General features: G+C 46.6%; 1 protein-coding gene across 3 annotated transcripts in view; it reads right to left on the bottom strand.

Annotated features, from left to right (window-relative positions):
- Positions 1-551: 551 nt before the first annotated feature.
- CACNA1E (calcium voltage-gated channel subunit alpha1 E) overlaps positions 552-15850 on the bottom strand; it is a 303256-nt gene continuing 287957 nt past the window's right edge. For 2 of the 3 annotated variants that reach the window (XM_068538403.1, XM_068538404.1), the window contains 8 exons: positions 14609-14714; positions 13610-13717; positions 12267-12367; positions 11889-11995; positions 7770-7881; positions 3783-3963; positions 2637-2827; positions 552-1094 (listed from right to left, as the gene is read on the bottom strand). In XM_068538403.1, the coding sequence (XP_068394504.1) occupies positions 552-1094; positions 2637-2827; positions 3783-3963; positions 7770-7881; positions 11889-11995; positions 12267-12367; positions 13610-13717; positions 14609-14714 (1449 nt within the window). Of the gene's footprint in view, positions 1095-2636; positions 2828-3782; positions 3964-4985; positions 5115-7769; positions 7882-11888; positions 11996-12266; positions 12368-13609; positions 13718-14608; positions 14715-15850 lie in introns of all 3 variants that reach the window. The other variant, XM_068538402.1, reaches the window with a different exon arrangement.

The following is a 15850-nucleotide window of genomic DNA, read 5'->3' as shown; positions in this document are numbered from 1 at the left end:
TCAGCCTGTGCTTCCTCTGGGGACGCAAGCCACAGGATAACGCATGAGATGCCGTCGTGGTTGGCCTGGTGGCAGGGGTGCTGGCCAAGGAGGAAGGGCTGGTGAGGGAAGAGAGTCCTCTCCCAGGGTCTCCATGACTCCCCAGTTAAGAGCCAGAATGTCTTCCAGGCTTCTCAGGGCAACGGGCGTAGCCACAGGCTGGCCCGACATCCCCACGGCTATAGAAAAGTGGGAAGGGGCAAGGGGAAGCAAAGCCATCCTCGTGTCCCTTCTCCCCTGGGAATAACCCTCCATGTTCTTGTATATTCTTTCCCCAGCAAAGAGGCAGAACTATGGCAGTGCCCATCTTGCCAAGGGAAATACAGCGATTTGGTGGGTTTGACCGGTTTTCCTTCTGTCCTTCCCTTCCTCTTCTCTGATAATGCACGGTGTCCTTCTATCTTCTTCCTCCCTCTTCCTCCCCCCCGCCCCGGGCCGCACTGGCTTCCCAATTGGGGTCTTGGTTATCTCCGTGTTGAGAGAAGAGCATGCATCGGAGGGGGGAGTGGCCTCTAGCATTTGTCGTCTTCTTCCGTATCACTCAGAAGGTCGCTGACAGCTCCACACATCACGCCTGGTCCAGGCCCCCCGCGCCTCCGCCGCCGATAGTGCCCATTGGGCATCTGCCAGCTGTGCCGCAGGGGCGGGGCTGAGCCGATGGTGTTGGACCGGCCGAGGCTGGTAGCCACAGCTGCCTCAAAGGTGAGCGTCTCCTCCTCGCCACAGTCCGAGGCGTGGGAGTCTTCGTGCAGGGCCAGGTAGGGCTCAGAGATGTAGCGCTGTGGGGAGGAGGGGTGGCCCTGATGTACGTACCGGGGGTTGGAAGACTCGGGCAGGCTGGCGTCATTGCCCTGCAGAGCTTGGGAAGTCAGTGGGGAGCCGCCCTCGCTCCCATCAGCAGGTGGGGAGATGCTCCCAGTGTGTCTGAGCAGGGAGCTGTAGGAAAGGAGGGGCCGAGGCTTTGGAGGGACAGGTGGGAGCTGCCGACGACTTCGTCTTGGGGTGCTGGTGTCAGAGACGGAGGGGATGGAGCTTTCACTGAGGGACCCTGTGCCCTGTGCAGCAGGAGAAACATGGCATGTTAGCCTGGGTTTGGCATCATTCCTACTTGGGACCTGGTTAAGGTCCCTAACCCCTCCTACAGAGAGCCACCAGAGTCCCCTCTGCTACCAGTCACATCCACTCAGGGACGCAGAGATTACAGGAGACTGAGGAGCCAGTACCATTGAGACCAGGGTATGTCGACTTTCAATATGCTTATGCATCTCTGGGGTCTTGTTAAACTGCAGACGCAGCTCAGGAAGTCTGGGGTGGGGCCTGAGATCCTGCATTTCTAACAAGCTCACAGGTGCTGCCAGTCCATGGAACAGACACGTTGAGTAGCAAAGATCTGGAAGCTCACTCTCTCTAGCACGTGGCACGTTGAAAGAAAGACTTGAAGCTCTTGGGAAAGACAACTACGTGAAAGGTAAACGAATGCTCTAGAGTTGCTCTGTCTGGGGAACGTTCTTGGGAATTGGATCTAAGGCCATGGCAAATACCTTCCCTCATCTTCTCTTTTTGCATCCGGGTTTTCAGTGGCGTGCTAAGACTAACTTGGTTTCTACACCCACCCACTCATCTGTTGGTTCAGGCCTGACTTGACCTGCTCACCTATTCCCAAGGGTCTCTGAGCCCAGGGGTTGGTAAATGGACCTCCAGCTCGGTGTTGAGGCTTAAGGTGTGCGTGTAACCTAGGAACCACATGCTCAAGATCTCCTGGGAGATTCTGGGGTCCTTCCAAGTGAAGATTTCTGGGTTCTACTTTACAGCAGGTCTCACTACTGAAGCAGAAGGCTTGAGGTCCCAGGAATGTGCACTTATAACAAGCCCTAGGGTGACTCTGTTCTGCACTAAAACTCGACACCACTGCTCTAGAAGTAAACTTCTCAACTGCGTCTGAAAGTTGGCTGTGGAAGCCCTTCCTCTTCCCCACTGCTCACTGCTGATGGGTCTCACATCTGGTCTCACAAGGTAGGGCAGGGAGTGAGGGATGGTAGTCAGGAGGAAAACAGGGCCAGAGAATGTTTTCACACAGCTCTGGTAGTTATATCTTAGACCTAGGCTGATGTTTCAGCAACAGGCTGGAAGGAGAGATGCTCTTCCTCTTGGGATGGCTGGAAGATAGATAGATGAAGTTGAATTGATCTGACTTTTGAATCCTGTGTTGAGAGAGGAATCACCATTCCAACCAATACTAAGGGTCATGCGACTGGTCAAAACTTTTCTGGCTAAAAAACCATCCTTTCCTCTGAAATCTGCCTGAGATATTTATGAACTTATTTGTTGTGATTTTGTGACTCTGGATTCTGAGAACCAAGATGGAATGACCCCTAGACACCATTGTCTTTCTTGGGGGACTCTTTGGTTTCCTGTGAATTCATACCATTTCTGAGTACACAAGTGTTAAGTAAAAAGCTAACCTCTCTGCACAATGGATGCAGTTTCCTGTGAAGCTGAGGTCTGTGTGGGTGCTGGATGCCCACATTTTGCACCTAATGTTAACAGCCCGCCCCTCCCTGTCTTCTGCAGAGGCTCAGCTTCCTCTCCATGCTCACCGGTCTGTTGGGGGTCTGTGACCTGCCCTCGCTGGGAGACCGGGACTGATGACGTTCTGGGGACTCCCAGTCGGCCTGGGTCCCTCGCTCCTCGGAGTTGCAGCGGGAGACGTCGGGAGAGAGAAGATGCTTTCGCTCTTTCGATCGTCCCCGCTCTCTGCCCCCTGAGCGGTGGGTGTCGGACTTGTGGCCTATGAGAGATGACAAAAGCAACTATCATAACTCTGCCCATCCTGGCTGCTGAACACAAAGATAAGTCTTACAGCTTGGGACCAGGCCCCTCAAGGATGCTGGCTTCTGCAGACATGTCAACAGGTGATCTGAACGGGAAGAAGGAGAGAAAGACTGGAAAATTACCCTTTTGTGAAGAGGTAAGTGTGCAAGCCGCCACTGGAAAGACTTGCAAATTCAAGGATGCAATCACTCTCTTCTGCTTCCATTTATGCTAGATACAATTAAGGTAGAATCTCTGCCAGCAATGTGGCCCAAGAATCCTCTATGTCCTAAACATGGGTGTGTAACATTTTAGAGGGAAAATGGCATTAGCAGAAGGGAATTAAGAAGTGGCTATGAACAAAGTAAACACAGTTACTGTAATGCCCTAGGACTGAAGTCAAAGGATTTCACGTCTAGTCCCTTCTCTGCCACTTACTGGCCCTATGATATGGGACATGTCACTGCTTTTTTATCTTTGTTTCTTCACTTAGTAAAATAGTTTGAACCAGACTAGTGATTTTCTGTTTCTATCAATATGACCCTTTTCCTTAAAAAACAAAACTCAAATGCATAAAACAATTCCAGGTAGCACTGTCTGGGTCGAAGCACAGTTAGTGGGTAACGCTCCGCCCTTGCCAGGGGGTCTCTAATGCATCCCTAAGGCAGTGGAGTGGTTTTGTAGAAGGCCCTTGGGAAAACTCTGTTTTAATGATTTCTATAGCCCTGCTCTGGAAGAAAGAAATCTCATCAGCCTTTGTGATGACTAGAGAGGGTTTTGTTGCTTTGTTTCATGATGTGAGTCAAACAGGAAACCCCCTTTGTTAAGGAGCATTCTTCCTTCACTCTCCGCAAGCCTATCTTTATCTGGATTCTGTTCCCGTGATTTTCAGTTCTTGTCAGAAAAGAGGCAAATGGTGAAGACTCCCTCACCTGAGTCAGAGTTCAGGCGGTGGGCTGACAGCCTCAGGGAGGAGTGGTAACTCCGGCGACGCGACTTGTAGGTGTTTTCGCTGCTTCGCTCCATGGAGAATTCCTCCAGCCAAGAGGAATTTGAACGCTTTTCCCGAATAGTGGAAAATGAACGTCTCATGGAGCTAGGTTCTCTCACCACCTGGAAACATGAGCCCCCAGAAGAACACAAGGTGTGGATTAATTACTGAAATGGTCTAAAAGTAAGGAAGATGTAGGACTGAGATTGTTGAAGATTGCAAATTGTCACCTCCCATAAATGCCTCTTGCTCAGACCTTAGCTGGAGGAAGCTGTTTCAGAAAGTGTCTTTACGTTAACATAGTCACTGGGCTGGTGCAGGGCTCCTCTTCACGCTCAGGAAAGCAAGGAGCTGAGGGTCCTGTGCAAGCTGCCCATAGAGCCATCTACCCTGGAGACTCAGCCAGGACCTGCCGTGAACCTTGAGCCACTTTGAAATAAGCGAGGGCAACTGTCAAAAAGTCTCCACCGTGAAAGAAGCACGGCTTTGCCTTTTGTCTTTTGCCCTCCTCAGAGAAGGCGCCACCCTATAGCGCTAGAGCTTAGGAGAGCTTGTAAATGAATAGCTCCTGAGAATGCACTGCTCTCTCTCGATCAGTCCCACGCCAGCTCCACCTTAAACGCTGGCATTTTGACTTGCCACAGATGTTAAAACAGATCCGCAAAAACTTCTTGTCTCTGTCAAAACTTGATGTAAGACAGACAGACAGAAAAAAGAAGCCAGGAAAACAGACAAAGAAATGAGGCGTGGTCTGCACTGGTTAGGACAGACAGTCCTGACACAGAGCTGTGTGTGTAAGTAACTGTGTATGTGCTAGAGGAACCAGGAAAGGAGAAAAGGAAGGAAAAATACACAGGGGAAATCCTGGAAAATATTTCTTGCATGGCTGGTTGAGTCTTGAGGATGTTGAGCCCATCGGGGGCCTGCCCTTTTGCTGGCTAGGCTGTTGTGGTTAGGGTTTCACTGGAAACAGTGTGGAGGAGCAGGCTCTGTAGAGAAGGCCCATGAGCCAGGTTGTGCTTATAGAGAAGGGGTGGGGGCAAGTCAAGGGCTCACCTGAAAATATCAGATGTTTGTTCATAACCCACCAATTCAATACAGCCCAGGATGCCACTGCATATGGTAGGTGGTGGTTGCGTTTTACCTGGGGATCCACAGTCAGGCGTGGCATAGAGGATGCCCTCCCAGATCCCGCATGCTCCTGGGTGTCCGAAGGAAGGTAGATGCCATGGTTAGAGGGCTGCACGCTTTTTAATTCACTAACCTCTGGCTCCTAGAAATAAACACACAGCCAAGCTTGTGGGACTTGATTCCATCCCATTGCTTCTCACTTCCAGTGGATGATTCTGCCTCCTCCATGTGAAGAACGGCTTTCAGAAGAGGCACTTGCATCTCTAAGGTCTCAGTTGTATGTGTATATATGTTTGTGTCTATGTGTGCACATATGTGGTATACCAGATGTCCCAAACAGAAAGCTCTAACTAGGATTGAGGGATAAGGATCACCTTTTCTAGTTAAGTATCATCTTAGTTATCACTGAGCAATGCTTCAGATTTTATAGCTTTGTGAAATTTACCTTCTGCAAGTTGACAGTATGGGGTTTATTCTTGTAATCTGAAGAAGCCATTTGTCAATTAAATAGAAACCACTGTTTTAAGGAAAGTCACCAGTTTCTGGTGTCAAGTGTATCTTCTGAAACCTTAAGACACATGACTTTAAGAGCTTTCTTATGATTGAAACCATCCAATAATGGGGGTGGGTAGCCATCTTTCAGGAATGCTTTAGACTAGTGCAGTCTAATAGAAATATAACGCAAACCACTTATGTAATTTAAAATTTCCTAGTAATTACATTTTAAAAAGAAATATGAAATTTAATAATAGATTTTATGTAACCCAATATATCCAAATAGTCTCATGGCAACATGTAATCAATATAAAAAATTAATGAGATATTTTACATTTTTTGGTACCAAGTCTTTGACATTGGTATATATTTTACACCTATGGCACATCTCAATTTGGACTAGTCACATTTCAAGTGCTCAATTACCGTATGTGGGCAGTGGCTACTGTATTGGACTATGAGAGCACTTGAGAGCTTTTAAGAAGGTTGGATTGGAGAACTCTAGGGTCGTGCCCAAATCATTTAATTTTCCTGGTTAAAGAATGTTTGTTAGTTTGGCAAATGTACATGCTCTGTATAGACAGCTAGTGTCATTGTATAAAGAGTAGAGCTGCTTTAAAAATGTTTACCTGGGTCACCCAACAAAGAGACCTAGGAATATCTTGGACATCTGGAGATTATACCAGAAAAAAAGCATTTTACATTTAGGAAATGACACCAAAAAACATGGGTGTATGAGTAGGGTACTATTAAAGGAAAGGGGGCCTGAGACACCCCCTTGGCCTCAATGACCATTTAGCTGAGTGGTTCCTGGTATGAATGGGAGGACTGCCTTCAAAGGACATGATGTGTGCACCTGAAGAAGTTACAGTGTTTGTTTGCAGTACGTGCTTTATATAGCACCCAGGTCTGACTCAAAACAGATGTGATAACAACACTGCAGTCTACGTGGTAACAACAACTGCAGTCAACGGGTATCAGAGGTCGTGCAACACACGCCCACACACACAAATCATGGCCATGTCCCAGGACATTGAGCAGGGGGCCCCAAAGGATGGGCAGGAGTACACAGTGGTGAGTGTATAGCACAGGCTGACACCTGAATTGAATTACAGACACCAGTATTGACAATGAGATGAACATATATCCAAAAAGTCCTGGCACTACAGCTCAGCCCTGGGGAACCTGCAGAAAGGATGATGTAATAAAACCTCCCTGTGAAAGAAAGGACACATTATTGAGATTTTTCTCACCAGACAGACACATCAACAGGCAAGCCATAAAATGATGAGAGGCCCTTTTAAGAATTAAACTATCTGTACCAATTAGTCCCTGGGCTTTGGTGCTAGTCTCCTCAGGAAGGCAGGGAATTGCTCCAAGCACTCTTACCCACTTTACCAAGAACACCCTCAGGCCACCACTCATACACTGGGAGGGGGGGAGTATGGCTGTCTCCCCAATACAACTGTGTACAATTCCCTGTCTCCTCAGTCACAGGAGATGGAATCACTCATTTGCTGGAGTTATTGAAGTGCTTTATCCCCTCTGAAGGGTACCCATTCCATCAGACATGCCCTCCACAAGCAGGCCACACCCACACTCCACCCACACATCCATTCAGGAAGGCGCTGGGGTACACAGTAACAGTGGGGAGGGGTCAGGGAAAAAAATGAAGGGGAGCGAAGAACACAGGTGAATTAGAATCAAAGTGACACGGAACTCACTTAATACAAGCTGTCTATATAGACTGTTGCAAAGGTTGGGTTTTACCCTTTTTCTTTCCAGACCAATAACCACCTGGACTTTAATTCTAAGCTCCAGAGGGAACTTGATCTCATGGCTCCTGAACTAATAGTAAAGTCCATCATCTCTGGGAGTCCCATTTTAGCTTTGTATTATCAAAATCTAAAGTTCCATCTGTCATCCATTGTGCCATTCATTCTTATGATGATTCATCCTAAGGCTCCCTCTCAAAGGCAAGATTTCATTTGTGACTTCTGCTTCTCCATTTGATGCCCAGGGGCATAAATTAAGAGGGCTTGGCCTGAAGCATTATAAATTCCTGAAGCAGGTAAGGAGCCTCTGGGGTTGTAAAACCTGAAGCGGGAGCATTTGTCAAAGAACATGAGAAACTCATCTATGAAAGGGGAGATGGCAGGAAACTTTCAGGGTAATTGGTTGGGCTACCAGAAAGGTTTTTTTTCTGATGGAGCAAGGCTATGGAATAAAATTTGAAAATGAGAGTGGGAGGGATCGGGAAACCAAGGAAGTATTTTTGAGGTCATGTAACTCATTCATTCACCAGAGATTGCTGTTCCTGGAATTGTCCATCATCAGCTGGGTCCATACAGGCCAACTGGAATATTTCCTGCGGGGAGAGTGGACTCATCGAAGGGTATCCACTCCGGCCACTCCTGCAAAGCAATGCCAAGTTCAGAGGTAATGTGTGCATGAGAGAGAGAGAAACAGTCATGACGTAGTTGTCATTACCAATTCCCACCCAGACAAGACTTCCTTCCCAGCAAGGGCAATACCCTTTAGCCTTGGCTGCCTTGCAAGCCTGGTAACTTACAGGTGGCTAGCCCTAGAATAGAAAATTTTAAAAAAAAGCATTGGAAAAGAGGAACCACTGTTTTCAACCTGCATTTGGAACCATTCATCATTTTGCTGGCGACTAGCATATCTATGACAAATGACATCATTTGTCACACTCAGCCATATGGAAGACCAATGCTAGATTGTAAACCTGTTTCTGCTCAGTTTCTCCATTCGGCAGAAAAATGCCATAGTTTAAACAGTGAACAGTTTGTTTAAATATTAAGCAGTCATGGTCTTTAAAAAATTTCCTCCACTCTCAGTAAGAATATGGTTTTATTGTGCCAACATCCCCGGCCAAACCAAACAATCCAATGCCATGAACATTTACTGAAGGACTGCTCTGTACCAGACACTGTCTGTTGGCGTATGAACTGAATGGAACGATTTCAGAAGAGGTGAAAGAGGTGACAACGTCTGGGTCGATGGCTATGTAGGAGGATGCTTCAATGGTGATGAGGTAAAAGGACAGGGGCAGAGTTGGCCAAGTGTTTAGGGGCCTCTGAATGAAAAGCATGGAGAGCTGTTGCAGTGTGCCTGTTATTAAACCACGGTTTGGTACCTGAAAGACACCCTCAGCCAGTGGGATCCACTGGGCTGGGTAGGAGAAAAAAAAGAGGCAGCCAATCTTTCCTGAGAATTTGGCTGCTGCTGCCACTCATTGCTACTAGTACAGTAACAGTTCCTCTTTGACCTAAAAGCCAGCATGCAGACTCAGCTTCCTGATCACAGGAAGAGGAAAGTGGTCAGTGCTACGGGGGCAGCTCCCTCAGCAGCTCCCTCAGTGGGTGTGGAATTAGGAGGGAGAGATGGGACACCGTCTCTGCCAGCGTCCCATCTGCTCCAGAGAAAGCCACTGCAGAGTCTGCTGCTAATGACTGTGAATCCAGTGGAAAATCTGAGACCTAAGCAAGGATTGCCAGTTACTGAAAAATAATCCATTAGACTGGGATCATAGGGGAAAATCTGAAGAGCGGACTTTTCACCCAACCTGTCCCCTTGCTGCTAGTGAGGGCTTTAGCTGAATTTTTACAACTGCTAGAGAGCAGTCTGCTATTTAAACGACTGCTTAAATGTCAATCATCTTCTTCTGTGTGCCTTGGCCTGAGAACCATGGGAAACAAGATAAGCACTGCTCTGTAGGAAATGGGCCCCCTTGTCCTACAGAAAATGAGTAACTCCAGGATCCCCAATAGGTCGAGAGGACACTTAAAAGAACTGAACAACCTTATAGACTTGAAGAATTTGAACCCTGAGTAACCTCTTACTTTGAAAACCTTGTCTGGCTTCTCATGGTTATTAGGAGAGAGTCCAGAGGCCTCTTTCATGACCCACTTCCTACCTGGCCACCCTCCTCTTGCATTACTTTCCCTTATTCCCTGAATTCCAACATGCTGGGCTCTCTCAGTTGGTTGAATGTGCCAGGCTTCTTTCTGCCTCAGGACTTGAATAAAGGCTGTTCCCAGAGTGCAGGATGCTTCTCAAACACCCGGTCCCTTGCAAACTCTTTTTTGAATTCATCCTTCAAAATTCTTCTTAAAAGAAGTCACTTCCTTAAGGAAACCTTACCTGATAAACTCGTCAGCGGTCTCTCTCCCATGCACTCAGGTCATAGTGCATTTTTTTCCCATCCTAGCACTCACCAGAACTGCGATTAAATCATCAAACGTGACAAGTTTTTTTCTTTCTGATAATTCTGTTTCATGTTTGTTTTTCTACCAGCTGGAAGCTCAATGAGAGAGGAGACCTGTCATGTTCACCACGCTACCCGCAAAGCAATCTCTACTTGAACAATTCAGGGCTCTAGAAACACAGATGGTTCCAAAGAACCAGCCTGCTGCTCCACCAGCATCTCCGTTTCAGGAAATGGACGACATCCACCTAGAAGCTCAAACCAGAAACCCGAGGGTCATCTTGGATTCCTCCCTGTCCTTCACACCATGTAGCAAATCAATCACCAAATCCTATCCGTTCTGTGTATTAATTGCCTCTCAAGTCTGATTCTCTCTCCCCATCTCTATCCTGTTAGTCCAAGCCACAGTCTCATAATATACACAATTGCAGCCACGTATTAACGGTGTTCTATCTCTTGAACTGCTTCCCTCCAAGCCACTGAGCCCACACTGGATTAAAGAATGATCTTTGGAAAGCCCAAACCTGATCATGTCACTCTGATGATCGTGTCACCCATTATCCTTGGATGACACTAAACTTCTGTATCCAGCCTGTAAACTTCTGTATCCCTACATCCTGGCCCCTCCAAATCCATCACCTGCCACGTCCCCTGATATCTCTGTGCTCCAACCATCATGACAGTTCTTAGGTTCCTTAAACTTACCATACTTTATCTCACCTCTTGAAGTGCTTGCTTTTGAGTCTCACTCAAATGTTACTTCCTCAGGGAAGCGTCCTCAAATCCTACGTGAGTTGTTTCCTTTACACGGAGTCGTCACAGTAGCCTACCCTTCCACATTTTAACCTTTATCACTCTTGTAATTTCTTTTTTAAGAACTGTGTCCATGGAGACTGTGATCATCTTGACTGAATCCCCAGCGTCTGAGCCAGTTTTTGGGTCACACCGACTCTCAGTAAATATTGGTCAAATCAATGAGTAAATGGATTAATAAACATACGGAAGAGAGGCTGGAATAGTCCAATGATGGGAGTTAATCTGTACAGCAAATTGTTGTGGCTAAAACAGATCTAGATGGTGGAGGGTGTCCTCTATTTCTAAGCCAAAGACCCTTGAAAAACACTGTAAACTCTTCCAAGGAGGTAATCCTAGTACTCTAATCATAGCTCTTGACCACCTGCCTGCACAGACCAAAGATCAACATGCACTTGTTTTTTTGTAGACAGGAGAATCCATACCTGCTACTTTAACACCTCACATGTTTTGTAAAAATGACCGACGGCCTTGGTCGTTTTTCTTCTTTTCCAAATGCGTTGGATTGGGACCTTTGAAAACAATGCTTTTCAAAAACAGGTCTCCAACACACCACAGGCAGAAAGAAATTTATGGCGTGATAGAGTCCAAATGGTATTCGGACTGAGGGCTCATTCCTAAGCCTGGGATTTCACTCTTCTGACAATGACTGAAGTTGTGATATTTAGTGATTTACTGGTTCCACGAGAGCTAGACTGGAAAAAAGTCACTAATCATAACCAACGACCACAAGCCATTTACGTTGGGTAGAGGGACCCTTTGGGTACATCACTTGTGATGAGAGAAAGAAAGCATTAAAATGAAGTATGTATATTACATTAGATCCTTTATGGCTAATGACCACATTGGGGCTAAGGCTTAGAACTCGGAAGAATTGGCACATTCCTTAATTAGGGTTTTGTTTCCACTTTCAATATAGAAAATTAACAAAAAATTGTTTTGCCTGATTTAAGGTTCTTTTTGTTCATTACAGATAACACAGTGTAGTGGGAAGACTCTGGGCTTGGAAATAACTGACTTAAATTCCAATTCAGCTTCCTACCAGCCATATGGCTTTGGGCCACTTAGTGAACCTCTCTGAGCTCACTCTAAAGTGATGATACTAACACAGCCCCTTTCTTCCTTTGTCCATTCACAGCGCTCCCTGTCTCTCGAGCTGGCCATAGCACCAAACACGCTCAGTCTGCTTTTCTATTACCCCTGCTGAATAACCGTCTTAAGATACAACATGTTGTCTTCTCACCCTCAGAGAGGGGATCATCCACGCACCTCAGCATTAGTATTAGCTCGGGCACTTCTAGGCAATGAGTTTCTGGGTCTGCCCGATGGCACACGTGATAATGCAAGCAGGGGAGTCATGGACCCTCTGGTTATACTCACAGGCCTGAACCGGGGTCCTGCTGGAGATAAGGCAGGGCTTTGGCATTAGCAATGATCTCCTGAGGCAGAGATGACGGCTCCATCCGCTGGAACATGGGTGCGTTTTTCTGTGTTAGAAGTGGAAAGGAGGAAAAAGGAACTCAAATGACTGTGGGGGCAAAATACCATTTGAGTAAAACAGGAATATGACTGATACCCTGTTTGACTATCTGAACCTCTGCCCCACTGGGTTTCTAATCCCTTGATCCTAGGGAGGTTCCTGGACCCTGCAAAGCCTGACCTCTGCTTCTAAGCACTTGCAGGGCACTGTGCCCCAGGGATGCACAGGCCTGTCCCTTCAGGGGCCCACCCACCCACCACGCTGTCCTTGACCTTCACCTGTTCCTCCAGCTGCTGCCTCTGCTTCTTCATCTTGCTCTGTTTATAGTAGTCCATGATCATCATTGCTGCATAGATTTTGCCCACAGTCAGGTCAGAGGCTGAAGACACAAGTGTGGCATGGAGGGGAACAGGGAGAAGACGGTGGGGGGAGAGTCAGGACACCTAGGAAGCAGGTTTGCCCCTTCGGCCACCCACCCATCCAACATTTATTGAGGGTTCCATCTGTGCCAGGCACTGAGGCTACAGAGTGAATAGGTCCCCATGTCTAGCCTCAGGGAGCTTCCACGGCCACCCAGGGAGGGTGATGTTACCAATGATGTGCAACACATTGGTAAGCACCTCCCCACCCCCAGAATGGTCTAGGTTTCCATCTCTTAGTAACACCACCTTTTCCCCAACGGCTTGAAGGTTTGCTGAACTGTGTTATGTGGAAGGACAGAGCTATGTAGTCAAGAAGTTTCATCCACAACCACAGTGACCTATCTTAAGAAACTGTTTTCCAGTGTAGAGGTTCCTCAGAAAACTGAAACTAGAACTACCATGTGATCTGGCAATCCTACTCCTGGGCATATATCCAGACAAAACTCTAATTCAAAAAGATACACACACCTCAGTGTTCATAGCAGCACTATTCACAATAGCCAGGACATGGAAGCAACCTAAATGTCCATCAACAGATGAATGGATAAAGAAGCTGTGGTACATATATGCAGTGGAATACTACTCAGCCATAAAAAAAGAACAAAATAATGCCATTTGCAGCAACAAGGATGCAACTAGGGATTATCATACTAAGTGAAGTAAGTCAGAAAGAGAAAGACAAATAACATATGATGTCACTTATATGTGGACTCTAAAATATGGCACGAAATGGAAACAGACTCACGGACATAAAGAACAGACTTGTGGTTGCCAAGGGGGAGGGAGGGTGGAGGAGGGAAGGATTGGGAGTTTGGGGTCAGTAGATGCAAACTGTTACATATAGGATGGATAAACAACAAGGTTAGTATAGCACAGGGAACTATATTCAATATCCTGGGATAAACCATAATGGAAAAGAATATAAAAAAGAACATATTTATGTATATAATTGAGTCACTTTGCTATATAGCAGAAATTAACACAACACTGTAAATCAACTATACTTCAGTAAAAAAAAAAAAAAAGAAACTGTTTTCAATTAATGACAAAAGGAACTTGAGAAGTGAGGGATTTTTGTTTCCTAAGAATAAAAGAGCACCCTTCCCTTATCTCTTTGATCATTCTGTGTTCCCCCCAAAGGTGTGGTCTTGGAGTGCTGGGCCCACAGTGACAAGGATACCCTGGAGGAGACCCCACACCTTTGGGCATGGGCACAAGCAGATCTAACATCTTCTGGGACAGGTGAGGCCAGATGGCCAGGGTCTCCTTCTGTAGCTCTGAGTCTAGCTGCTGCCTGTCCGCACCACCTAGGGGAAGATAAATTTATTAATAGCGAAAACAGAACAGACACAGAAATAACAAGGACGGAGGGAGGAGGTGGGGCAGGAGCTGAGTCAGCATGGCACCTCATAGTCTCAGAGGGGATCTTGGTACTTAGTGACAGTGGATCTTGCAATACTGGGTCTTTCTGCTGAAGAAGCAGAACACATTCTGGCTCCCGTTTTCAGTGACTCAGGGATATCCTGTCACAGAGAGCTGAGGCCCTGGGACCAAGATCAGCCTCCTCATTCATTCACAGAGGCTCCCAGCTGCTCAATATATCAGAAGGGGAAATGCAGAGAGCCAGGAGCCAGCCTCCTCTGCCTTTATACGTGTATCAGTTCTTCCAGCGATCTGACTCCAGAGTCTGAGTGACCTGATTTTAAAAAAGATTTGGGTCAGGCAAGAGCAGGAAGCTGGAGGCCCATCTGGAAGTAGTAAACCCTTTCTTTCCTAACCCACTGAATTAGAAATCAAGAGGAACAAGATACTGCCATGAAAGCACCTGCCACAGAAGCCTTCCAAGTTGTTAAAGGCACCACATAAGGAAAAAAAAAAAAAAAAAAAAAAAAAAAAGGAACTAAATTAAAACTCGTTTGTTCAATCAACAAATATTTCTAAAATGCCTACTATGTGCCAGACACCAAAGATCACATACTGTTGAAGTCAAAAGGAGGCTTAGTGATTATCAAACCATTCATTTCACCAAGAAGAAAGGGCAAATATTATAGTTATTGTAGCTCAGAGGTGAAACAGGGACCCTACTATTGGATCTCCAGGTCACTGCATCATCAGATGAATGAAAGGTCAAACATTTCCATCCTGCGCCACCCTGCGTGAGTTGTTTCAGAATCTTTTTCCTTCCTAAGCTTACTGACCTTTGGCGATTTTAATGTCCAGAGCTGTCCGGATCAGAGCCATAAGCGTGGAAGTGAAGTGGACAGTCATGTCCTCAGCCACTGGCATATTCATCAGGACTAACCTCTGTGTGAAAGAGAGAAAAGACACAGCAGGAGGAAAAAAATATATCGAGAGAAACCTTGGTGAGAAGGGAGGAGAAGTGCAGAGGTCAAAGTGCAGAGACAAAAAAGAAGGGCAAGGATTCCCCCGTCCCCTGTCCCAGTCCTGCCCTCTCCCTGCTTCTCACTTAAGGCTCATTGGCTGCTGTTTTGTTTTGCTTTGTTTATTTCTAGGGAATGATGCCAAATTCCAAGGGAAGAGGGACTAATCATTCTGTAGGACTCCTCCACAGTCCTAAGAATGTCTTTAATAGGGATTCCGAAAAGCAGTGGCTCAGGGAAAGGAGTCAGCTCTGTGAGGTGACTCCATTCCGTTTCAGGGCTGCTCTACAATTCCACTTGTCCCATGAATACCCCCAAAACTCACATGGGGGAGATTTTGCTTTGCTTATCTGACTTGAAAGATGCATCCTGATGCCCCCTTTTTGAGTCTTTAAAAGATGAAATTTGCCAGCACATGGTTGAACATGCAGAAGTCCAGCTTATCCAAAAGATGAAGTGGAGCAGAATGGAAAAGTGGGAGAGTGCAAACAAGGTCTAGGGGAAGAGGGCTGGGGAGAGCAGAGAAGAGAAGGGTGACCAAGGCAGGAGCAGAGTGGGCAGGCCTTGTTCCCCTCACCCAAAGGAAGGGGATCAAACTGAAATGGCCAAATCCACTTTCCAGAGAGTATCTTGCTTTTGGAATTAACTTTTCCTCCAATCCCCACCATCCCTTCTCCCACTGAGCTTCACCCCAGAAATGCAAAGAACTTAGGGCCACATTCCACCACCTGGTACCGTTAGATGTGGAATCATGAGCAAAAAGGATGCCAGCCCCTAAGCTGCAAAGGAGGAGCCATGTAGTGGGGTGGATAAGGGTCCCTAATGGGCTCCCCCCCCCCAATTCCAATGAGATGCTCTCTGGAGCTTTAAACTTGGAGGTAGCAGCAGGAGAAGGTCCTCCAACAGAACCACCAGCCTAGCAGGAAGGCAAGTGTTTCTTCCCAAGACAGGGTTTCTAAAACTCCACTGGAACATCTTGCTTAATGTGATGTCACAAACACGGTGTCTTGGAGTGTAAGGCTAGTTTCTTGTTTGTATCTGACTTCCATCTCTCTCCCA

This window comes from Eschrichtius robustus, chromosome 3 (assembly GCF_028021215.1).
Source record: "Eschrichtius robustus isolate mEscRob2 chromosome 3, mEscRob2.pri, whole genome shotgun sequence".
NCBI classification, from domain to species: Eukaryota; Metazoa; Chordata; class Mammalia; order Artiodactyla; family Eschrichtiidae; genus Eschrichtius; species Eschrichtius robustus.
This window is presented reverse-complemented; position numbering and strand designations above follow the sequence as displayed.